Source organism: Pleurodeles waltl, chromosome 4_2 (assembly GCF_031143425.1).
Source record: "Pleurodeles waltl isolate 20211129_DDA chromosome 4_2, aPleWal1.hap1.20221129, whole genome shotgun sequence".
In the NCBI taxonomy this organism is placed as follows: Eukaryota; Metazoa; Chordata; class Amphibia; order Caudata; family Salamandridae; genus Pleurodeles; species Pleurodeles waltl.
Genome location: NC_090443.1, coordinates 710,498,976 through 710,525,263, shown reverse-complemented (window position 1 = coordinate 710,525,263; position 26,288 = coordinate 710,498,976). Strand labels below are relative to the sequence as shown.

General features: G+C 46.1%; 1 protein-coding gene across 11 annotated transcripts in view; it reads left to right on the top strand.

The window, feature by feature from the left end:
- Positions 1 to 26,288, top strand: part of KYAT3 (kynurenine aminotransferase 3) — a 496,355-nt gene that overhangs the window by 203,198 nt on the left and 266,869 nt on the right. For all 11 annotated transcript variants that reach the window (XM_069232317.1, XM_069232320.1, XM_069232316.1 and 8 more), the window contains 3 exons: positions 473 to 559; positions 7,924 to 8,052; positions 8,143 to 8,263. In XM_069232317.1, coding sequence (XP_069088418.1) covers positions 473 to 559; positions 7,924 to 8,052; positions 8,143 to 8,263 — 337 coding nt within the window. The remainder of the gene's footprint in view (positions 1 to 472; positions 560 to 7,923; positions 8,053 to 8,142; positions 8,264 to 26,288) is intronic.

The following is a 26,288-nucleotide window of genomic DNA, read 5'->3' as shown; positions in this document are numbered from 1 at the left end:
TTGAAATTCTCTTAATATTTGGTTGGTGTTTGTGTTTCATATAATAATATAGATAATGTGCTTAGAAAATTATGTATCAGCCATGAACATTAAATAGCCTGCACATCTTTAGTTTAATCTAGAATCTCTCCAGGTCTTGCATGTTCAAGAGATATAATTTGAACTTGGTGTTGGAGTATGTATTTTATTGTAAGTGTCACTATTTATTTATTTGCTCCTCCTACTGCTAGACTTCTCCACCTGATTTCCAACTTTCACATCACTGTTTTTTCTCCTAATTAACGACAATTGCATGGCATAATGTGCGTATGGTTTATGAATGATGTTTTAAAACCCTATGACTTAAGGATTACTGAGCAGCAGTATCTAAGAAATCAATACTGGAGTATTAGGCTGAAGAGAGTGATTGGAAAACAAAAATGTATATGGAAACATAATGTTTCAATCATTTTTTAATGTTCTTGTATTGTAGGTGATTATTATAGAACCCTTTTATGACTGCTATGTGCCTATGGTCAAGATGGCGGGAGCTACGCCGGTTTATATCCCCTTGCGATGTGTAAGCATGCCTTTTCTTTTTGTTTTTTGCTTTGAAAATTACGTGCAGAATTTTTCGATGCATGTGTGGCTGTAGATACAAATGTTGTGCATACTGCTGCCATCTATTGTTGGGCCCATATGTAAGTTGTTTTTCTTCGAAGACGTCTTTCTAATCAGAAGGTACTATGACTCCTCCCTGTGTCTCCTCCTCTTGGCAATAATGTGCATGTCATTGTCTTCACGGTTAGTTTCTTTTCTTTCTGCCCTCTTGTTCGGACGTGCGCTTGTGTGCTCCAGGTCAGCCCCGCCCCTGCGCTCTTTTTGGTTCACATGATTCTTTCCCTCCATCGGTATTGTACTTCGCTCTCATATCCCTTACTTTCCATCACAGGCTGACGTCTGATTACTTCCCTCAAGTGGGGTTCAGGTCGACCGTGGGATCTTTTGAGCTTCACCCATTGGGGCCTAACTACATCTGTATGTCACGTCCCTTCACCATGCCTCAACATTAATGGGATATACGCCATTTCAATATTGTGCTCGATTCCAGATGCAATCTCCTCGGACAGATCAGGTCTGCAATCTTTTCTGGTTGCCAGAACACAACGAAGCTGCCTGTGAAGCTTGCTGCTCCTTCCGCTCCAAAAAGACACCTTGACTCGATGAATGCAACAGTCCTGAAATGTCACGTAGGAGTGGAGGCAACCCCCCAACCTCTTCGATCCTAAGGACATAGATGGTAAACAACTCCCACAATTGTTGGCTGCAGATTAAGAACCCTTCTCCACTGGAGAAAGTTATGTCTCCAACCTGGAGATCAAGGACCTTCCACCAGCTCAGCAGTTTATGAGGAAGCCACCTCCTCCCCCTCTACACAGCACTCCTACTTATCAGCCTTCAGCCAAAGGGCACTCAGCCACTCTGTAACACCAAAGACAGGGTTTCGGGCCGCCACTGTCTTCAGGCCATGATCGGCACAGACCGACCACTTCAGACACACCACCAAACTCTGGCTTGGTGTTGAAGAAGCCTCAAGCCTGAGTGCTTTGGTGCCAGCCACCACAACACCAGCACCGAGTTGTCCCTCGGCACCTACAACATCCACCTCTAGGCCAACTGGAATCTTGGTGCTGAAACTGAATGCACCCTCAGAGTCTAATACTTTGGCATTGACCAGCAAGTCCAGTACCAGTGTAGTCGAAACAATACTCCACGAAATGCAGGAGCAGCTTGACTCAAGCCAGAAACACCTGGTTTTCCACCCCACATGGGCTGCATTCTTGCCTGTCATTTGAGCTCTTCTGCTCCCCCTCGAAACATCAGCTGTCCTTTGACGAGGTCTTGGAAAATACAATTCCAGCAAAATAACTCAAAAAGGTGGATAAGACTAACAGTCCTTTACACCATGCACCCTAATCACCTGACCTTTTCCTCAGCCTTAGCCCTCCCCACCTGCTTTTCCTGGGGACCAACTTGACATCACATCTCAGGAGTCTCCATACTCTGACACAGGTGAGTGTGTGGGGCGGCAGGGATTATGACATATTTGACACTCCCCTCCATGGTGACCCAGGGGGCTCCTGTGATGTAGACCCACTAGGGACCACAGACCTTTACCCTGCACACCTCTCCCCTCCAGATGATTCCACATCCTTTCATTAACTCATTGGTAGGGACGCATCCATTCATAAGGTGAACTCCACACTGAGCCCTTGTAAGAAGACTTCCTCTTCGAAACCCTCTCCTCCACACAACACTTCACTCTACCTCTCCATGCTGAATGTCATGTACGTCACACCCCTGACATTTTTAAGAGCATGTCTGGGCTAGAGTTATAACACATAGGTTGGATACAAAATATAAAGCCTCCCCTTCTGACCCCATCTATATTCATTGCCAGCTCCCACCGACTCACAGTAATATCTCCTGCCCGTAAGTGAGCCAACTACCAGGCCAGCGGAGATGCTCCACCACCAGATAAGAAAACAAAGCCACAGATGCAGCAGGGAAACGGGTGGCCTCGCAATAGGCCAACCACTGGTGCATTGCTAATTCTGTTAGCTTTCTTTCAAGATATGATCGTGCCCACTGGGACAAAATGGAGGAGCTCCTCCGATACCTCCCTGAAGACCATTGAAAATGAGTTTAGGAGACAGTTTCTGAGGCAAGCTGATTTCCAGCTCTTCTATTCACTGTGCCCTAGATGCAGCCAACACCTCTGACAGAGAGGTAAACTTAAGTGTCCTGCTACACTGGCATGCATGTCTCTGTATCTCTGGCCAGATTCAAGCTATCCTGGCTGAAGAGGGGTGATACCCTGAAACCTGTCGAAGGATACTTCTTTCTGGTCAAGGGAGGACCTGGCCTGGCAGTTTGGACTGGACTGTTCGCATGGGAAGCAGGGTCAGGACTGATTTGCTTATGGCTGGGTCCAAACTGGAATAGCATGGTGGGAAAAATAATTAAGGACTAAACTGAGATATGTGACTGGGGGCTAATGTTTGACTTGTGCTGCAATCCGCCCATCATCTGTTCGTTTTGCATTAAGCTGAAAGTTCAGAAAAACCTGTTGAACAGTCCCTTTGACAATGAGCACCTCTTTGGTTCACAAGTGGACCTAGCTTTAGAAAAAAACAGAAAGGATATTGAGACATCCAAAGCGATGGGGCACTGCAAACACCTGTTCCCTATAGCTCCTTTTGACGCACCCCTTACCGTGGAGGCTCACAGACCACCTCTTCCGAAAACTCTAAGTCATATCATTGTGCCCAAGGCCAGCAGTCCTCTCCCAGGGTTATTTTAAAGGGTCCCCTTGGGACAACAATTCCAGAGGCAGAGGAAAAAGTAGCTTCCCAAAAGGAGCACTTGGCACCAAATGCCAATTTGCCTCCCCCCAACCACACAGCATCTGTCAGTAACACCTACAAGGCTTCTTTCACACATGACAAACCACTGTTTCAGACCAGTGGGTGTTGGACATTATCCAACATGGTTATTGTCTGAAACTAACTTCCACGCCTCTAACCATCTCGCAAGCACAGACTCTCACAACATCAAAGGCTGCTCATGAAGGAGGTAAAATCCCTTCTCCTCAAAGGGGCTATAGAGCATGCCCCCGCCATCACCTCCAACCCCTACAAATCCAGCCAACCTAGGGGCTATTCTCAACTCTGGAGTAAGCATAGCCTATCCACATCCTGCAAGGATCCAGTGCTTTCAGGCACTGCTTTCCTTGTTTCAACCAAATCATCACGTCACTGTCCAAACAGTCATGCACCTCCTAGACATTTTGGCCTCCTGCATTGCCATAGTACCTCATACCAGGCTTTACAGGCATTCGTTGCAAGAATAATTAGTGCAACAATGGTCTCAGGCACAGGGTCATTGGGACAATCTACTGTTGATCGGCTGCTGCAGTCTTCGCTCTTTGCAGTGGTAGAACACCAACAACCTGTTGCAGGAAGGTACTCCACTAACAAATACATTGGCTGGGGTAGAGCCCAACGCCTAATGGCCTAGGATAGCCAGGACAGCTGTGGAGAGCATGTTCCCCCTCGTTTATTAAGGTAGTACATGGCTGTCCTATTGTCTATCAGATAAGGTAGGAAGGCCTTCAATGCTTTTCGGCATATTATTATTTATTTTTGATGTTATAAGTTTTATTTTGTTCACTTAATTCTGGATATAAAAGTTTTCTTTCTGCTATTGCGGTACTAGTAGCCTGAATAAAGGGGTTGGGGGAGATTAACACCCTTACCTGGCTGGCTATCTCTTGGGGATTAAAAGAAGGAGAGCTAATCCACTAAACCGGCACCATACCTTGATCCCCCTCTTAGCTGGGAATCCCTTTCCCTCATTTTCTCATGGGTTCTCGTTTCAGACTGCTTAGGATAAAAGATAAGAAGCCATTACTCATATTTAATCATATTTTTTTCCGGTTTTCCAGAGGGTGCTGGCGGCGACCATCCAGAGACTCTAAGAAAAGAAAGAAGCAGCTCAGACCTGAGTTAATGCGCTCCTCATAGTTTCAACAATTCAGTGAACTGAACATACAATAAGAGAGACTTTGGCTGCCAGAATTCTATTTTTCTGTTCCATTTTCAATTTGTGTTCTTAAGAAAAGTGACCATTCCGAAAGCAGACAAGCCATATTTCTCCACTTCTCTTCATAAAGACATTATCTGTTCCTTACATCACTTGCAGGTTTCTGGGATATTCTTACCTCCATAGGATTACATCCAGCTGCCGTCGCTGCCTACTTTCTGAATAGACAACACATCTCTCTCTTCAGGATACCGGTCATTAAGGCTTTCGTTGATGGTCTCATAAGTCATTCCTCCCTGAATCCCACCAGCAGTCTCATGGAATCTCAACATGGTACTCACATGGCTCATGGACCAGCAAATTTCAGTACCTCTCTTGAAAGATCGCTTTTCAAGTTACTATCACCTCACTCAGTGAGCCTCAGGCATTAACCCTGGAACAACCTTTCTTCCAAGTACATAGGGATAGGGGTGTCCTCTGCACCAACCCCAAATTCCCCTGTAGGTAGTGTCTTTCTTCCACCATAATCAGTCCATTGACCTTCCTGTTTTTCCCCACAATCTGATTCATTAGCGGAACCAGCTCTTCATACTTTGATAAAACCAGACCATTTAGAAAGACACAAAAACTTTGGTTGCTTTTTCCAAACCCCACAAAGGTGAGGCTAGGTTCAAGTCAGATGGATAGTTAAGGGCATCCAGACATGCTATGCTAAAGCCTAGAGGGCACTGCCCACTCCTCCTAGAGCACACTCTGCTCAGAAGAAAGGAGTTTCTATGGCCTTCCAGGGGAACATTCTTATAGCTGATATATGCAAAGCAGCTACCTGGCCCACACAAAACGTGTGTGCATGTCCTAGCCCACCAACAAGCTAATGTTGACCAGGCAGTTCTTCGTACACTCTTTCAATCTACTGCAACACCCATAGTCTAGCCAGCGCTTTTTGGGAGGACTGCTTCACAGTCTACGCACAGCATGTGTATCTACAGCCACACGTGCTTTGAATGGAAAATATTACTTAACCTGTACACATCTGTTTATGGCGTGTAGTCTTGTAGATTCATATGTGCCCACCCTCCTCTCCGGATGCCTGTGGCTGTTACAGTGTCTCTTAATTTCTCTTTTCTCTCTTATGCATCAACATCTCTTTTGTATATCGATTCTCTTCACAGCAAATCCTCACCCACTGTGCGGAAAAATAGTTTAACAAATGTAGTCAATAACCATGCACAAAGACATTTTTCAAAGGAAAACAACTTGAACTCACCTGGGCCCAACACTAGATGGCAGGGGCATGCTCAGCATGTCAATCTATAGCACTACATGCCACAAACAGATACTTACAGGGTAACATTTTCGTTATCCAAAATATAAATAACGCATGTTGTTTTTTTATGCCAATCATCTATTACCTTTCTGTAAATCATATCAGCACTACGTCTTGTAATGCCAGACATGATAAATGAGAAGCCTTTATCTACTAGATAATCATCATGGAGCTTAAACCAGTGTATCAATCTATGATGGATGAAACGGATTGCCTGGGAAGGCTGAGAGTCTAATGGTTCTGTTGCCATAAACCTCTATTCCATCAATATACCTGGCAGAATTATTTGCTGTTCTTGATTGATGGCAGATAAAACTATACCATTAACCTTCAAACAGAGAAGCACACCTTCAGTGCATTCCTTCCCGCAGCAACAATTCATCTTATTGTTTGTATGTTTTGGAGATGAAGTTGCCACATGTCGTGACTTCATCAGTTTCCTGGGAATGAAAGCTGAGGCACCGTAGTAGTTGCTTCTCTCCCAGATGTTGATCTGGAGACGGCAGGTCATGGTGTTACTTTAGACCAGGGATGAAGCATGGCCAGGTCCATGGCAGATGCCTGGGAGATGCACATAAGATAAGTAGATATAGTTATTCCGAATAGAACTAATTACCACGGTAGCTATCCTAATATCCTGCCATGGATCCTGTCATTCTGGTTCTACAGCAGCACTCCCAAGCACTCGACCGTCTCATTATATCACTGCTGGTCAAATGATACTCATATTCGGGTTTTCTTTCTCTCTTCATTTTTTTTTATGGCGGCTTTTCAATTGGCTTCCTACATTATGAGAATGAGTGTTTACCGGTGATAATGAAACCTATTCCCCTCTAAAAGTGCATAGAACAGCGTTTTCACAGACCAAAGAGTAGGTTGTTTTTATTTTCAGTTACGTAAAACATGCCGATTTTATTTAAAACATGAATATTGAAGGGTCTAGAATATTCTTTTCTTTCGCAATGTGTTCAGTGGTTTCCTGTAGTCTTTGCAAAGCACAGACTTTGCCACATTTTATTCTCTCTCTCTCGTAAACATGTGCTCAAAAACAGAAGCCAGGGCTGTCTGAAGATCCTACACTTGACATTCGTCCATTTACTGGCTTTAGATTTTTGTATTACCCTCTTTCGAGGTATTGAAAGTTTTAGGTCATGCTTTGACCACTCTTCTACACACTTGGTACCATCTCATCCTGTGTGTAGGTACCTGTAAATCCGTTTTATAGTGGGTAACTAATGCATGGGGTGTTTGGCATGTGTCCTGCTATGGATACTGGCTTGCGGGGCAAGATTTGTAAGAATAGTTACCAGTCAGTGACAGAATACTTTGCCAGTAGATCACACTTGGTTTTAACTCTTTCCAGATTCCCACCCATGTAATAGATCTAATTAGAGCAATTGTGAAAACATGCTTATACATCCTGTGGGGATAGGAAAATAAAACAAAAAGAGCAAAATGTATGCATGAGTTTCTTACGCATCAGAATGTAAGCCTACTCATTCTTGCTGCTGCCTTGTACAACAAAGGAGCATTATTTTGAGCCCCTCTGATAGAATTAAAAAAACATGTTCCCTCTTCCACGTAATGCGTTTTGGTTGACATTAGTCTATTTTTTTCCAGGCAATGTGTAATTATATGCATCTGGCGCCCTGTTTTGGAGGAAAAATATGCATCCATTTGTGATTGCACAGAAATATGTATTTATCTGTGTTATCTGTGTACAGTGAAAACTGCTATATCCTGAGGGAGGGCTTACCAGTATTTATGGTTATAAACAGAAATACCAACTTAAATTAAGATAATCAAGATGGCACTGAAAAATAATACCAAGAACAGCACAACACGCCTTTTTAATTTGGGTCTCAAAAATACCAAAATAATATTCTGTTTTGCGTGATGACGTCTGCATTGTGGCAAGTTGGTACTACGCCTATAAATTTGCCCAGATGTGTAATTGGTAAGGTGTTATCATTGTTCTTGAACCACAATAATGAATGGTTTCCTTTCTACAGAAACAAAAGGATGAAAGTGGTTCACTGTCTAGTGCGGACTGGAAATTAGACCCTATAGAACTAGCTGGCAAATTTAATTCTAGGACCAAAGCTATCATACTGAATACACCAAATAATCCTATAGGCAAGGTAAGACTTTTTTATGACTTTCTATAAATATTCAAAAGCTCTGTTTTGCTGCATTGATAAAAATGGTTTCCCCAATTATTTGTTTTTCAGGTGTTTGAAAAAAATGAACTGCAGGTTATTGCTGACCTTTGTATCAAACATGACACCCTATGCATCAGTGATGAGGTTTACGAATGGCTTGTGTATTCTGGTAACAAACATGTAAAAATAGGTACGATTACTTTTCAGCTACCTGTAAATCTAGTTGCTGTGGCTATTGATCACATTTGTGTGTTTGCTTGTAAAACATGCTTTACAAATGTACTTTCAGTTTAGTTTTTTTAGTTATAGCATATATTCATATTCTTTCTTGTTCATTGTGATTTCGGATAAATGCAGTCTCGTTTGCATTCATTAGGGAGCTTTGTCATAGAGCTTCTTCAGCTTTTACTCCAGAAAATGAGAAATTCTAGGCACCTTGGTCCCTTATAAATCTAACAAATTTGATTTAATTTGGAAGTCTGATGGATCATTTACCAAATGTGTTGAATGGGTTAGTGCTGGTCTCTGAAGCCACTAGGAAAAGATGTCTTCTAAGAAACTTGAGGCACTTATTGCTGCCTGAAAGTCAGCTCTGCACAGCGTTCAACACGTTGTCTGAAGTGAAAGGTTTGCGAGATGTATTAGACGCTGGATGAGTTCTCTGCTCCAAATATTGTTTTTTAGTGTAGGAGATGAACTAACAAATCCATGGTTCTTCTTACACTGTGACTGCGGTGCCAAGAGAGTTAGCTCACAATGTCGTGCTTTCAGTATCCACCATTAGTGAGATGTAATGACCTTAAATCCACGTAATGGATTTGTCTCCCATACCTCATTAAAGAAAAAACACAACATGGAGAGGCAAACGGTGTGCTTTTTTTGGAACTCATTTTAAGCTCTATAGCTGCATGATGCCATTATCAACCTTTCACTGAAGATGGACAATGCAGAGTCTAATAGTTGTTGGTCTCTTTGGTACTGTGATGCTATACTATATCAATACCTGAAAGCTTAATGATTCTAAAAGTCCCCTTCTGGGCCACAGACCAGGAAGATATGAGGCAGTAGATTCCTAATTATATATTAATAAATCCGCACACATCATTCTTTCTCGTATAGATAAGAGTTCTCATGTGAAAGGGATTTAGTGCTTGATAAAATCAATCATTATTTTCTAAACCCCAGAAGTAAACATAGTATAGACCTAAACTCCTGAGACAGAACCTACCCTTGCTTCTTCCAAAAAACATGACAATTTTACAAGTCCTACAGCCAACCTTAATAAGGGTTTTTTGGATTAGACTGTTTGTGTTACTAGAGTAGATGCCTTCCTTGCGTTCACCCTGATAGATGAAAACAAGATGGCAAGATATTCTTGAAGCCACAAGAGTACCAAACCTTGCATTGGAGCGATTACTGGAAGAGAAAATCATACTTTAGGTTAGAGTAAAAGTTGGGGATCAGCCAAGTCTACTCTTATAGTGGAATTGGTATTCAAAGTTCATCAAAATAGATGACATTTTCTAATTTTCATGAGTCTCCAAATAATGTAGATTTGTTTAGAATATTGATATGCAAGTTTGTCAGATAAAGCGATGCATAAAGGAGTGTTTTATTTATTTAATCTCTTTAGTCTTTAAAAGTGATACAGTATTACAATAAATGTGCACGTACATATATGGACCAACTGTTTTCATGAATGTGAACAATACACGATAACTATAGGGACAATGAGTCAGCACAATAAAATATATTTAAAAACCACTGCTGAGGACCATAATTCTACTACAAGAGAAGCACATAGTTCTTGCCTGTGGGATCTTTTGGCTTTGCCAGTGCTTTTCAGTCAGTGGGAGAAGCACCAACGTGCTTTGAAGCAACATAAAAAGCATGGGTGAGGGGAGGAAAAACAATTGGTGAGAGACTATGTGGCGTGTCGAGGGGGGAAACACACAGGTGAGGATACAAAGGGGAGGGGTTCGGAGAGGTAACAAGTGAGAGGGGAAGATGCGGGCAGAGGAAAGCAACTGAGAGGGTGGGAGTTGTAATGGGAATCAACGGGTGAGGGCGTATCAGAGCGAGTGGGTGAGAGACATACAGGCGAGAAAGCATCAGTGGAATACACAAGGGCATGCACAACATGAAGGGGGGAGAAGCACATGGATGGTAGAGACCAACACAGAGTGCACGGGGAGAGAAGTTCACAAGGGAGATAGCTGGAAAAAATATGCATTTGCATGGAGTGCTTCACCAAAAAGTAAATAGTAGTGCTTGAAAAGCAAGCAGCGGAAGAACAGACGTCAGCCAATCAGAAGAATGACTAGCTCTGATACAAATAAGAAGCAAACGAATGAGTGAAAGGAAAACCAACCAATGGTAAACAATGAGCGGGCTCCAAGCTCCTGTATGTGTTCTTGGTAATCCCATAGTATGTCTTGTAACGCACAGCACATGTGCTGGCTTGTAAGCATGACCTAATGACCATGGTGCACAGCTCTCCAGTGCTTTGTAGCTGCGTTTTTAAGTTACATGTCAGATACATATGTGTCACTTAAATTTATACATACGTATTTCAGTCAGACCTTTCTAGTTCCATATCCATCTGTAGAATTTTTACTGATCCATTACAGAAAGACCACTAAACAACTCATCTGATTCGGTTTGAGCATAGTTTTGAAAGAAGTACTCCTGGCAGATCAGGCAAGTTTGTCTTGTGTAATGTTTCTGCAGAATAGCCTGAAAGATGCTTTACAGTAAGGCGTTATAATTATTCATCAGTATATTAAGCTTCTGCATATTTATTAATGATGTTACAGGCTACAGAGTAACTCATCTTACTAAACACCTATAGCAACTAGTATGTAAAAAGTGTTCCAAGCAGACTGCAGAATGATGTATGTGGAGAGACAGAGAGAGAGCGATCAGACAGATAGATTAGATAGATGATCAAAAAATAGATGGATCTGTAGATGGAGACAAACCAATATTATAGAGAGACAAGTGAACGTGTCCTTTTCAGGTCTATCCTGGCGGCATTGCATGTACAGTTTCTTTGAGGTGGATTGGGAACAGTAAATGGCTTGGAGCACGCCGATTGCTTACCATTAGTAGGCTTAAGTGTCACTGTTCTTTGCTGCCTCCTAACTGGTCAGCATGTTCCAGGCATGACTTCATTTACTTTCTCTGGAGCATTGACCAAGCACTGATTGCTTCATCTTAATTAGTGTCCGTCCGCTGCTTGCACTGTAATTGAGGTACTATTTCTTCTTCACCTCCCACTCCCCTTGTCTGTGATGCTTCTTTCCAGCCCTACTCCATGTTGCTGAACCCCCTTCTCTGTGTTGCATAGACAAGATCTTTTGACTTTGCCAATGCTTGTTACAATGTACAGAAATATGCCTGTTGTTTTTTAGGTTGATGTATGGAGTCAACAAGGAAGGGGCATGAGACAGTATTTCTTTGTCAGCCTTTCCTAGTAGAACATCTAACTGCAGATCACCTTCGAATATTCCCCAGGCATCAGACTGAGTCAGGAAAATCTTGAACAGTAGCTCTACACGTGTTTAGGTGGCTTTGATCGGCTCCACGTTGGAAGTGATGGCATCAGTTCCTCTCTTCCAGCAGAAAACAACGTGGATCCGGAGATCTACCTCGGTCACCTTTTGACCTTTTTTTCCCACTTTTTGTCGACATTTTTTTAACAGTTTGCTTCCAGTATGCCTCCAGTATGCTAGGGATATGCCCCTTACAAACTTTGTTGGGAATGTGTCAGACCGATATGTGTGTCTGATCCCTAATTGGTCTGTCTCTGGTGCCCGATGTTGGGCTACGGCCCCCAGGCCCATGCGATTGCAAGTCGATGCACCCCAAGGTGATCTGTGAGTGAGGGATGAAGCTCCTGGCAACACAACAGAAGAAGGCTCTGTATCATTCCTGGTCCGTCTCCTCAGACGATCTCAGGTGGTTTACGGAGTTGTGCCCACAGACAGTTGTCTTCCCATTCCAAAACACCATCTTCGTATTCTTGTAAGTCCAAGAAGTCAAAGCATTCTAAGGCTTTCCCATCCATACAATGTGCTTCGAGGCCCTGCTCTTTCACTCTTTCTGCACAGCTGGCGGCTGGTCCTGCACTTCCCAGAGTTCCCTGGAGCCAGAGTGACCTCTGCCCAATTCCAATTATTTTAGGATGCCATGCATGCCACTTTGGGGCCACCCACGCACTCTGAAGTTCCTTCTGGTGGCAAGGACCAGACAAATGCCCCTGCTGGTTTGCTGCTTGTGGGTCTACCCCCAATGCCATCCAGGTCCTCTGACTGTCCCCGGTTCTGGTCCGACGCCAACACTGGTGCCTCCACCCTCTCCAGCCCGGTCCTCCCAGCGCAGTATGCCTGAGTGACAAGCCTATTTCTGACTATGAGGTGGCACCCCCTTCTCCAATACTGCTCATCTGTGTCTCTGGCGCCGTCCATGCTGTATCCACCTTTGGACTTTCCAACCTTAGAGAGTCCCTTCCCACCTGAAGGGGAGGATGAAGAAGAGGGGCTATGAACGATTTAAGGAGGACTCCGAACAAGAAGATAACTAGTATGAGGAGCTGCTGTCTCCAGTGGCCTGAATACCTTTCAAGACTCTAACATGCCCACCCACTCCCCCACTCCAACTTAACATCAATGGAGGTTCTTGACAACCAGCCATTGAGGTCAAGACCCGCGTCTCAACATAGTGCTTCACCCAGAGGTGAGCTCTGCTGAGACACTGTGAGGATCTTATTGAAGGAGAGCAGACGTTCTTCTAGGGGCCTGAGCTAAACCTTGCAAAGGGTCTTCTGTGCCCAGCACAATTGCTCTTCTCCATTGTGACGCCTCAGGAGAACCAGCCTTCCTCTACCAGCATCCCTTCCCTGTGAGCCTGGTAATACAGGTCCTCAACAGCTAAGGTCAAAACAAACCTATTTCCTTCCACCCCACCAGATAGGGACTCCAAGACTCTGGACACTTTTGGGAAGAGAATCTCCCCTTCCACTATCTTGTCCTTGTGGTCAGTGAACACTGCGTGCCTCTTCGGCCGATATCCCCATGCTGTGTGGAACTCAGTGCACAGCTGCTGCTCATGCTCCCTAAAGAGGGCTTAGCCATCCTTAACAAACATTGGTTAAAGGTCAGGACACAGCTAAGTTTGCTATCAAATGTGGACTGGACACCACAAACTACCTAGGCAGGGCCATGGCCTCTTCAGTGTCACTTTGTTTCCATGTCTGGTTCCCGTCCACCGGATTCACAGGGGATGTCCAACCCATGCCGTTTGATGGCTTCTGCCTAATTAGAGACAAAGCTGACACTGCACTGGAGTGGTTTTGTGAAAGACTGATCCCTGTACCTCTTTCTGACTTTCCCTCCACAACAACAGTCCTTTCATCTTTTCTGTGGTTGCAGCTAGGCTGCTATAGGTGTCTGCAATGGCTGGTGTCTTTTCATGGCTGGGGTTGCAGATCCTACAGAGGTCGTAGGAGCAAGTCCTAGTGTGCATCCCGTCACCTCCCGCTCCGGGTCCCACAGCCTCCAGGCTGCTTTAGTGAGCCCCTCCACCCAGCACGAACATCCTGTTGGTGACTGGATCAGGCAGTACTTGTCCCAGTGGACTGAAATCAGTTCCAGCAAGTGGATGTTACAAATTAGGGGTCTCAAGCTTTCCCTATGTCAGTGATTGACTGCTAAAGGTGGGCTCACCCCAGGCAGTTGTCACTTACCTCCAGACTACAGCGAACCTCATGCATTCACTTGGGTTCACTATCAGTATGCCGACATCGCACCTGACTCCTATTCAGATGCTCCCTTTCATCTGAGCTATTATGGACACTGTCGTTCCACACCTGCTCTCCAGAGCAGCTAGTCCAGGATGTTAGGGCTATGATCCCAATGTTACACCCTCTGTCCTGGGTTTCTGTGAGACTGATTCATAGACTGCTGGGTCTGATGGCCTCTTGCATCCCACTGGTGAAGCATGCCCAATAGCGCATACATGCTCTGCAGTGGGACCTGAAGTCCCAGTGGGTATAGCATCAGGGAATCTCTCCAACCTCGTCCTGATTTTGCAGGAGACTGCAAAAGATCTGCTGTGGTGGATAACAATCTGACTCCAGGTGTAACCCATCTCCTTGCAGTCAGCCTCGATGCCTCTACTCCTGGGGTATCTTGGCCTACTTCTTTTCCTTTTTTCTTGAGGGTTGCAGGTGAAGGCTTGCCTGAAGATGTTTGATGCCGGCTTGCGAAGGGTGTGACCTATGGAGCTGCTGTGTCTTTTCAAAATTTCTTCATGCAGTACTTTTTCATTAGAAAAAGAAGACTTACATTTATTACACACACACTACTAAATACTACGCAGTAATTTATAAATATAAATTGGCAGATGGAACATGCCATAACAAACATTGCGCAACCACTGTTGGCCCCCTAGAGGGGTCACCCAAACATATCAAGAGTGTTCAAACAGTCATAGTGTAATAAGGATATTACTTTGGCATGAGTCATTGTCATAATTGTAATAATGATGGATCAATAAAACATATGGAATCATCATGTAAACCCAATAAAAACATGTATAAGAAATAAACGTTGTGTTTGCGCATTCTATCATACACTTGGCTTTAGACTGTAATGGTATGAACATGATCTAGAGGGCACCACAATAAAAATAGCATTTTGAAAAAACATTGCAATGTAGCCATATAACCAGCCCCTAGAGGGTGTAACCACATGAAAACAATCTGCAAAAAAACATTGCAGTGTAAACATACATTCTGCCCCTATAGAGCATAACCGCATGAAATATAACAATGTAATCACTTTATAAGGCATTACAGTGTAACCATATAATCAGCCCCTAGACAGCATAGTTAATTACGCATTTTCAGGCCGTTGGAGGGCATAGTGCATTCCACATTTTCAGGCCTTCCAGAATGTTAACATACCCAAGGCCTACAGAAGACAAACTACTCAACTGTAAAGCAAAAGCTCCAGCCATGAGAGGGATTAGAAATGCCTTGAAAAGTGAGAAAAGTGATGGTTTTGGGATCCCCTCCCCCAACCTAGGGTGCAGACCCAGAAGATGATCCAAAGAGAAAGAGCTTGTGGTCCTGAGTAATTTGGTGATGGTCCCATAGTCCTAGGACCACCCCACTCGAAGAGATAGGCAGAAATGTGTTTTGAACAGTAGGCCCTGCAAGGCATTATGAGGCGAGTTTCCACAAGTTCAGTGAATTTTTTAGTAGCAGCTCTCCAGCTGTGCCAGGGAGAGTCATGCTGAGGTTTTCCTTGGTTGTACTTGACTTAGAAGGCGGCCTCACACCACATTTTTCTTCTGGTGGGGGTGCCCGGTCCCACACAAGCAACCCAGTGATTGCTGATGTTGGAGGGCAGTATAGGGAGCCCACCCCTGGCTGCCCTCGCTGGCTTCCTAGGCTGGCAGCACATCTACATGCTGCTGCAGGAGCCAACAGGCCTTCTGGGTGATTGCCCCCTCGAGCGGGCAGACTGGTAATGTTGGGGCTGCCTCCCAGGACACAGGGCTCAGTGATAGGGTCCTGGGCTCCTCCTGTCTCCTTCCACAGGGGTCTGGGATGGGGTCCTGGCCCCTGCCATGAGAATCTGCTCAGGGAATGGGGTCCCGGGTGAGATGGGAACATGGGGAGGGTGCCCCAGGCATGCCATCTCCCCCAACCAAATAGATTGAGCTTCCTTCCGCCATCCCCCGAGTCCTGGCCCACCCTGAGTAATTTACTGCACCAACAGCAGAACCCCACGTGCTCAGTGGCAGACAAGGTGAAAGGTCGCCAAACTTTAAAATGACATAATTTGGGCCCCGTTGGGCCGATTTGGACGGTCCTGAACCATTTCACTCCTGGTGGCAAATTCTTCCCACCAGGGGCAGTTGCAATAACCTCCTCAAATCCAGAGCGGTGCAGTCTTCCACAATTTGGTCCTCCTGTCTCCCTGTGCCATTTCTCCTTTGTGGCTTTGTTGGTGGGTGCAGAAAAGACCAGGGCTTCCCTTAACTGGCCCTCAGGGGAAATAAGGGGGGACAGCTTCACTGGCCCTTGGGGAGATTCACTGGTTATGGGGGTCAACTGGACAGACTCCTCGGCCCTGAGTAGGGGGTCAGGGTGTTCCTCCTTGCAGTTCTCCATGGCACTCCCAGGATCCAGCAGCAAAGTATGTAGAAAGTTTGCAGCTAAGACAGAGCCTTTACTTTGTGCAACAGCTTATGAAGGGGAGAGGAAGATTCCAGACAGACACCCCTAACCAATCCTGGGGTGCCACATCACCTCTCCACCCTGTCCCAGCTCTCCTGCACAGCATGTTGGGACAGTCCAAAATGGCGTCCTCTGGGAGTCACTGGTCACATCAGGTCCTGGGGTCGCAGCTCCACCCCTCGCTGACATCACTACCAGGGATCTGCACCCTAGAATTTCAAAGATGGCCCCCTGGTGGTTTGACTCCAGTTGCCTGGTCACTCTCTGTTGTTCAGGAGGCTTGTGCAGGCTCATCCCTGATGCAGTGTGACAGCTGGGTGATTGATACAGAGTGTTCCACCTCACCCCTTTTCCTCCTCAGGAGCTAGGAGAAGTAGTGTGAATTGCTCCTTCTGTGTAGGGGCAGCCTTTGTTCCTGCTGCTACAGAAATTGTAATCGCTGGACACAGCAGGGTGGCAACAGGCGTGGGCTCTGATCCCGAGCTGAGCAAGGAAAATATGAACACTCTAAATAACCCCCAAGATGTACAGTGGCAAATGTTGTTTTCTTGCACAGGTTACACTCTCATTCAAGTTGTTAATGGCCTCTCTGGGCCAAGGAGGAAGGAAACTACACTTTAAGGCAGTTCCCTCCCTATGTACATAATGGAGTGTCACTAAAGTTAAAACAGTAAAGTACACTGACTTTCCCTAATAGGGTACGCTACCCTCATGGCCTGTCCCAGCTGAACCCCTATACTTGCAGAGTCCCCATTGCACCAAGCTACATATGCACTGTTACCGTGTTGTGCATGCCAGTAGTATCCCCTGCGCAACCTGCACCTGTGTGCACACACATGTTCACATATAAACAGCCAAGTGTCCCTTGCTGTGTTGGAGCAGCTTTATTTTAAAAGGCAGACACGGGTGGTAAACATGTGCAGTCCATTTACTGTGTGATTACCATGGGTGGGCCACTGGTAGTGAAGCTCACCCATAGTAAAAAGTCAAACAAAAACGGGTTTTAAAAAAAGCAAACAATACGGCTGTACTGCTAGGGTTGGACCCAGTACCACAGTTTTTAACCCAGATCTGCACCTCCATGTATGGAGATTGAGCTACAGCAATTGACTTCTTTCTTTCCTCCCTCCTGAAGTCTTGGCTCATTCTAGCAGCCAGACGTCCCTGCAACCCATTGCAAGCAAAGTTGTCAGATGTTTTGCTTTTTGTGCAGTTGTTTGCCAAACAAGTGCTTAACCTGTGCTTAACCTGGGCACTGTTAAAGGTTTTTTGGCAGCCCTTTTGGTCTTTTTGTATTTACCGGACCAACTTGTTTAAATCCTCTGCTGAAGTGTTTTTTTAAAGGTTTAGTTCCCATGTTCCCACCCAAACCCATGAAACCTTTTTTGATGCCTCAGTGGGACCTTCATTTGGTTTTCACGTACTTTATGTGTAACCCCATTTGAGCCAGTGCAGAGTTGTCCTTTGCATCTCCTCACTCCTAAAAAGGTCTTTCTCATTGTGGTAACTTCAGCCCTTCACATGAGTAAACTACAAGCTCTGTCCATCCGACCTCTATGCACCACTTTTTATTCCTGCCAAACAGGTGTTGCAGACCATAGCAGCCTTTCTGCAAAAGATTGTGACTCCTTCTCATGTTCAACAATCCATCACAAATCTATGCTCCACCTCACCCTTTGAAATGGAAGGAGAAACTCCATAGTCGGGCCCCAAAATAGACTTGAGATTTTACATTGGTCATAATAAGGAGAGTTGGACAATCTGCTCTTTGTGGCATTCTGTGGGGAAAAGAAAGGTAAGGCTGTGCAGAAAAAAACATATTGAGGTTGTAAGGAAACAGGCATTTTTGCAGGTTTCTCCCGCACTTTTTTTCCCCCATTTGGCATATTAGCTGCTGGCTTTTTGACTCAGAGTGCACTGAGGCCTGCTAACCAGACCTCAGTGCCAGTGTTTTCACCCCAAAGTACATCGAATTGGATACACCCAATTGGCAAGGCCTGACTTACTTATAAGTCCCTTGTATATGGTACCCAGGGCATGTAAGACAGAGTGTCCACTCAGGGCTGCAGCACTGTTTATGCCACCCTTCGTGGGACAAGGTTAAAAAATTCTCTCAGCCTGCCACTGCACACTGGTAAACAGTGTTTTCACTGGCAGTTCGACTTTGCCATTCAAACCAATGGCAAGGTCACCCTATCCCTTAACATTATACATAAGTCTACCCAAAGAAAGGCCTACGGAGATGTATGGCAGGGAGCTGTATTTTGCTAAGTAAGACATATGCTTTTCGATTTGTCTTAACATCAACACTTCCAAATTGTCATTTTGCTATGGGTAAAGTTGGTAGCCCCATTAATTAACACAGAGATATCAGGTGACATCCCAACCCAGCTAACGTTTCACTGGGGCTACCAAAATGGGTCATGTAAGGTATCAAATTAACCATGGCATTAAATGTGACCTAATGGCCAGGTCGAAGTTAATGTCACAATTAAAGGTAGGCAATTTTTAGAAAGTTGCCAGTCTGTGCTCTGCTCGTCCAGTAGCCCCACGAAGACACAAACACACACACACACACACACACACACCCACACACACACACACATACACACAGATAGCTTTTTGACCTCCTGGGGAGACGTGTGGAGAACTCCCAGGCTCAAGATCAAAGGCAGTGCTGCAGCAGCAAGGTGTCACCTCCTCTGCCAAGATGGCCACTAGGGGAGTGAGCCAAGAGGTGAGCTTCAAAGGGGAGGCTACCTTTGATGGGCCACCCGGCTCAACACCCCTGAGGAGGATGCCTTTTGTTCCTGTAGACAGCATGCAGATGGGGCCAGAGAGAGCAAACGCCCTCAAACCGGTTTTACCATGTGCTTTTAGCCCTCAGGTAGCCACATATCTGGGGTTTTCTATCAAGCTCTCGATAACCCATGAAGGGTTGTGCCATCTTGAAAGGGGCAAAAATGTGGCATTCTGGAATAGCCAGGCCCCATACATCACAGTAACTTCATCACTAGGTAGGAGGGTTCCCACTAGCCCATTGGTTAGTGACTGTGTGGTCCCCTCAGGGCACTCTCCTGGTATAAATATGGCACCCCTGGCACCCTGACCCTCAGATTATGTGGTCTTGTGAAAACATTGATTCCCGACATCCAGCAACAGCAGTGACTCCAAGGATCAGTCGGATGATCTTTGGGAACCAGTTTCAGTGACATGAGCTGAAGTTACCGAAGTCTCAAAGTCGGTAGCCACCTCAGACGTTTTGGTGTTATCAGTTGCCAGGCACCCAAGAATGCAAATCCTAGGAAGCCAAAACCTTCACCTGTGTCTGCTGAACTCACAATTGCTATCCAGCACCGTACTTGTCCTACAGAAGGGACACTATCCCCCACCAACGAATTTTGTTCCAGCCACAGTACACACTGACCAGTAGCCCAGCATCGGCCGGCTGGCTACTGCAACGCCAAGGACTTTGAGGGATTGTGACCTCTGTGGCCAAGTTCACCTCACTTCACCCATGGACCAAGGAATCACAAGGCATAGATCACAACTGGAGCATTCTTTGAACATCTTTCTGCCTGCCTCCTTCAGCATCAGGACCACTCCATTGATATCTATGGTGGTCATCCTGTTAAGTGTAGATCGTGCCTTAAAAACTCTCTGGTGGCCAGTTAACTGTCCAAAGTATCCTTTCTGGCCCCCTATAGCTCTCGCCTGCGGGACTTGTCGCCCAACTGGCTGGAGTTGCCAAAGTAACTTTTACAAACTTTTCAAATGTTTCCAAACTTTTTGTTGGCCAATGCTTGTTTGTGGTCGATATAAAAGTTATGTATTCCTTCTAAAATCTGTTTCCCCCCTGAGCCTCCTGGTAGATTTTGATGCCTAAAGTCTCTAAAAATGTTTTACACATTGTTCCATTGCTAAGCCTCACTGCTCGCAGCCACAGCATCCCAAGGTTGAGCTTAAGGTTAAGTAAACATACCTGACTGGACCCAAGGCAGTATTTGCGAGTGTACTGCAGGATAAGGCCTCCCAGTCATATTATATGGTTCACCTAAATCCTCACAGAGGTGAAGAGTCCTCTTGATTAATTTATGCTATGTATTGGGTAAGAGGTAGCCATAGAGGCTCTGAGGACTCATTCCACGAGAGTCAAAAGCTGCTACCCCTTTATTGGCATGCAGAGCGCCTTTCCTGGACATCTGTCTGGCCATGATATTGACATCAATCCATATATTCACAAAGCAGTACTACTTTGACAGCCAGGTGTGAGGGATGGTCCACTTTGCCCATTGGACCCTCCAGAACTTTTTGGTCTGAGTCACTCCACAGACACACCACCAGAAGATATATTGTGTTGGTATTTATTTGCAAGTTGGGGAATCTGCAATAAAAAGTATTGATCAGAAAAACAAGTTACTTACCTTTGGTAACGCTCTTTCTTGTGAAAGTGGTGGTTAAGGTGTGTTTGGTTAAAGTCAGGTGGTGGTGGTTATTGGGGTGGTCAGCATAGAGTGGTGGTGGTTAAAATCGTGGTTATGGTAGGGTGTTGGTTTGGACGGTGGTGGTTAGGGTGCTTTTGGTTTGGTGGTGGTTAGGGGGATATCAGTGAGGGTATTAGTGGTCGTTGTGGTTAGGACATGGTGGTGTTTAGGGTGGTAACAGTGAGGGTGTGGGTGGGGGGGTCATGGTGATTCCAGCGTGGTGGTGTTGAGGGTGGTAGTTGTGGTGGTGGTAGTTAGTTCAAAGAGGTGGTGGTTAAGGATGGTGATTATGGGAGGGTGGTGGTGGTTGTGGCAGTGTGATAGAAAGGTTTGGGTGATGGTATTGCAAAGTTGGTGGTGCTTGTAAGGATGGTGTCCATATTTAGGGTGGTGCTGAAGGTGGGAGGGGTGATGGTAAGAGCAGAGTGGTGGTTAGATTAAGGGATTAGGTACTGTGTATGATGGCTGCAGCAGGATGGTGGTGATAGGCTGGTTAGATTGGTGGTGGAGAGGCTGGTGAAGGTGTGGGTAGTTAGGGTATGGTGGTTAGGGAAGGATGGCTGTGCTGGAGTAGTGGTAGACTGGTTAGGGTGGTGGTGGTTTGGGTCCGGTGGTGATAGGGTGTGGTGGTGGCTGAGGTGATGGTGGTGAAAGTGGTGGTTAGGGTGATGGTGGTTAGGGTGTTTGGTGGTGGTTAGGATGGAGTTGATTAAAGTAGGGTGATGGTTAGGGTGGAGGTAGTAGGGTGGTAATGGTTGTGGTAGTTAGGGTGGTGGGTAGGATAACCATGATGGTGGTTAGGGTGGTGGCATTTGGCTCTGGTGGAATGAGACCTCAGACTCTCTGGGGCTGCCTCTTGTCCAGTGTGGTTAGTAGGGGGTGATGGTGGTGGTGGGTTTAGTGGTGTTTAGTGTGGTGATAAGGGTAGGGAGGTGGTGGGGGCGATGGTGGTAGGCAGATGGCAGAGGGTGGTGGTTGTGGTATGGTTGTGGTTAGGGTATGGTGGTGATTGTTAGTGTGGTGGTGGCACTGTGGTGGTAGCTGGTTAGGTTGGTGGTTGTTAGGGTAGATGTTAAGATGATGGTGAGGGTGGTGGTTAGGGCAATGGCAGTTTGGGTGGTGGTTAGGGTGTTTGGGGTGGTTAGGCAAAAGTGGTGGTTATGGTGGTTGTAGTGGTGGTTGTAATGTGTTGGTTAGGGTAAAAGTGGTTACGGTCAGGTGATGATGGGTAGGGTGTTGGATAGGGAGATGGTAGGGGATAGTGGTGGTTGTTAGGCTGGTGGTTAGGGTAGCAGTGGTGTTTAGGGTATGGTGTTTAGGATGTTGGTTAGAGTTGGGTGGTTATGGTTTAGGTAGGGTAGTGTGGCTCATTAGGGTGGTGGTTAGGTGGTAACGTGATGGGCGTGGCCTGACACTGCAAGATGGCGAGATCCCGGCCGCTGACTGCGGCAATACCTGACGCGCATGGGGGTGCAGAGTGGCCCGGTAGTAGGGTAGGGAGACCCAGAAAGCCCCCCAAAAAACAGTAGAGCGCTGCGCGGGCTGGAATGTGGTGACCGCCAGCTGTGCGGTGGAAGAGGCAGGCTGGGCCTGGAAGCAACTGGAAGACCCAAGGCGAGGTGAGGGGGCGGCAACAGAGGGGGCAGTGATAGAGTGGATGAACCCACCTACTCTCCTGCATCATTGACAAGTCACCCCTCCCCTGCTGATCCATTGCTGAGACGTGACGTAGGGAGACCCCTTGCGGGGGTGGGGATCCGCGCGGCGAGGCCTAGCTAGCAGGCTGGAAGAGCGGCCTGGCGACGTGAGTGGAGGGCGGAAGCAGAGCACCGCAGCGGCAGAATTGGGCTGGCTATGGTGGGGCCGGAGTAGCGGGGAGGCCAAGCAGCAGCTGGAGGCCTCCCCCACCCCCTCCCCTGCTTTTGCATCACCATCCTATCCCCCTCCCCCCTCCTCCCTTCCCCCCCCACCCAGCTCGGGACTCAAAAGGGGAGAACCTCCCCAGATGCGACCCTCACAGATTGAAACCAGCTGACGGGGACGTGAATGGCCGCCTAGCACAAGTCCCTCATTTCAGCTACACATAGCACAACTGCCATGCCTGGCCTTGGGTTGCTGAATACCGGCTGCAGAACACTGTGGTCGGACTGGCGCAGGCCCACTGGAGCAACGGGAGTCCACGCCGCCGATTGTCCCAGCGATGCGGGACCGAGCAACAGTCCAGTTTCCCCCCCTACCAGGAGGACAAGTTAGAGAAAAACCTGGAAGCCATCGAGGACACTGGCCAAGACCTGCGGAACAGAGTGAATGCAGTCGCGATAGAGGTTACCTTACTTCGTGAGGACGAGAAAAAATGGTCTGCAAGGGTGACAAGCGCAGCGAGTGATCTCAGAGTCTCATGATCATCGCTGACGACCATGGAAGAGACAGTCGGATCTCTTGCAGCTAAGGTTCGAGAACTGGAGCTCAGAGCTGACGATTCCTAAGGCCGCTACAGGCCTAGTAACATTAGAGTGGTGGGGTTCCCGGAAGGGGCAGAAATCAGACCCCATCCTATTCTTTGAGGCCTGGCTGGCGCAAAGGATGGGGAAGGAGGCTTTATCCCTACATTACCTTGTGGAACACACCCACAGAATCCTGGCTCGCAAGCCACCGGCGGGAATGCCACCCCGACCAGTATTAATACCCCGGGTCTATTTATTTCTAGACTAAACAGTCACAGTCACAGTCCAGCGCCAACGGGCCTCCTTCGCAGGAGTTAACAGGGATGTGGAATTCCTATCGCCCGACGCCCGGGACATCTTGTTTGGGGTCAAGGGCAACAAGTTTTTATGTTTATTTTGTCCTTGGGACAAGTAGGCCCAATCCTCTGCAGCACAAACCCTTTGGCTGCCTGTTTACAGGGAGTGGAACTCTCTGCAGTTGAGGTAATATGTTTCCTAAAGATAATGCTGTTCGAACTTGTATTTATGGTTCATTATTTAAAAGCCTTCATTATTAGGGTGAGTGCTGTAAATAAATGTTTTAAGGTCACACTTCACTACTGACGTTGGTTCCAGTACAAAAAAAAAAAAGTGTATACACATGTTTGAAAAGTTTAGGCTATGAGGCTAAGTATAATGCTCCCAGAATGCTCTCTGATTAGATGCAAATGAAGTGTCATTTAGTAAAATGTGTTGATGCATGCTAGTATTTCCCAAAAATATTTCTAATGGAAAAATCAGTGTAACCATTTTCAACACGATTATGGGAAGCATGAAAATAAACAAACACTGACAAAGCCAACTGATCTGACATATTTTTATAAGTCTTTTAGTTTCATCAATGCGTGTCTTGTTTTGACATGGCTTTTGTAACACTTTATTGTTGTGGGAGCTACCAGGCCCTCAACATTGTAACAAACACTGGCAAAACAAAAACAAAACGTTTTTGAACTCTAAAAGCACACGTTGCCACCAGTGGCATAACAAAGGCCCTGCAGCCGCCCTCCAGGGTGCCCCTTCAGCACAGCACCTGCCCTGAGTGAGTCTGGAGAGGGGGCTCCTCCATGTTCTTTGCAAAGGGGCACCCTCCAGTTTCGTTACGTCACTGATTGCCACTGTTGTTTCCGACACTGAACAAAACTACTTTGTGTGCCAATATGCTCCTTGTGGAAGAGCAGAATGCGATCACTCACAGTAAAGCCAGCCGAAAGAGAGAGAAATAGAAGTTTAATAAAAACAAAATGTCTTTGTAAACACCAGACCTAATTAGGTACCAAGACCCACATGTAGGTAGCTTTTTGCATGTCGCAAACAGCGAGTTTCTCTGTTTGCGACGTGCAAAAAGCACACTGCGATGCACAAATCCAGTTTTGTGATTCAGTAACCTGGTTACTGAATCACAAAACGGGTTTGCGACTCGCAATTAGGAAGGGGTGTTCCCTTCATAATTGCGACTCGCAGTGCAATGTAGGATTGTTTTGTGACTGCGGACGCAAACCAATCGCAGTTTGCACCCATTTCAGATGGGTGCTAACACTTTCGCAAAAGGGAAGGGGTCCCCATGGGACCACTTCCCCATTGTGAATGTCACTGTAAAAAAAAATTCTGAGCAGGCAGTTGTCCTTCAGACCACTGCCTGCTCTGAAAAAATGAAACGAAAACTTTTCATTTTTCGTTTTTGTAATGCATCTAGTTTTCCTTTAAGGAAAACGGGCTGCATTACAAAAAAAAAAAAAAAAAAATGCTTTATTGAACAGCAGTCACCAACATGGTGGTCTGCTGTCTCCAGCAGGCCACCATCCCTGTGAGGGCCGCCATTTGCAAGGGGGTCGGAAATTGCGACCCACCTCATGATTATTCATGAGGCTGGCATTTGCGAAGCCTTTGCGAATCACAGATGGTGTCAGGGACATCCTCGCAAATCTGAACCTACCTACATTTTGCCCCAAAATCTTAAAGAAAGTCACAAAAGTGCACCCATGGTATCTGTCGCACCCCTATAAAATATTTGTGAACTGTATTTTAGCATGGGTAAATACGCATGTGTAGATTTGCTCATGTGAAAATCTATTGAGCATTTGCAAGTTCATTTTCCCTCCAGCCACTTTCTTCCCAACCCTGGAAGAAGTTCTAATTCTGCCATTGTCAGGAGTAAATGTCCAACCTTTCTTATTATGGGAAAATACTAGAGAGAAGCTGGTGAAAATCTTTAAAACATGCAGGTTAGTAGGTTTGCAGACTCAAAGGCATTCCAGTCCTGGAACCATTGCTTACTGCTTCCTCCAGCCCAAGTATGCAGATCTGCAGAAAGGTGGCAAAATAAGGAAATTGCTACAGTAGGGATTGAAACTGCAAGCATTCAAGCCCTACCATGGTAGTAGCCCTGGCATAATCAGAGAGGCTATTATCAGAGCTCTTACATAATGAGATTGCTGCCATAATTTGTCGCCACACTACATGGCACCAAAGGGACAAGTAGATCTTTTTACAGGACAAGTAGATTTGAGAAGCAACATGTCCCCTGGACAAGTAGATATTTTAATAAATTCCACACCCCTGAGTTAAGAAACACCTGCACCAGGTGGGCCTCACGTACTCCTTGCTGTTCCGAGCTAGACTCAAGATATTAGCTAATGGGGGTCAGCTTCTTCTTCACTGAGCCCACAGATGCCTGGGACTGGTTGGAACAATGCAGATATGAGACACTTGTGGAGGCATTGTAGACTGTGCGATCTGATCTTAGCAAAAGGAAAAAGCGTGCAGGAACATCCATGTAGGGCACTGATGCAGATAGAAGGAAGGGTGCCCCCACACCGGCTCTGCCGCAGCTGGAGCAGGGACAAGCCCTCTCAGCAGCGACAGGACTGTGGCATGAAGATGGACAGACCGCGCAATAGCCCACAAGTAGATGACAAACTGACTCTGAATCTGAAGCCTCTATCAGCAAGACTTTATCTGAAGATCTGCAGGAGGTGACACTGCAGACGGCATACAGGCTAA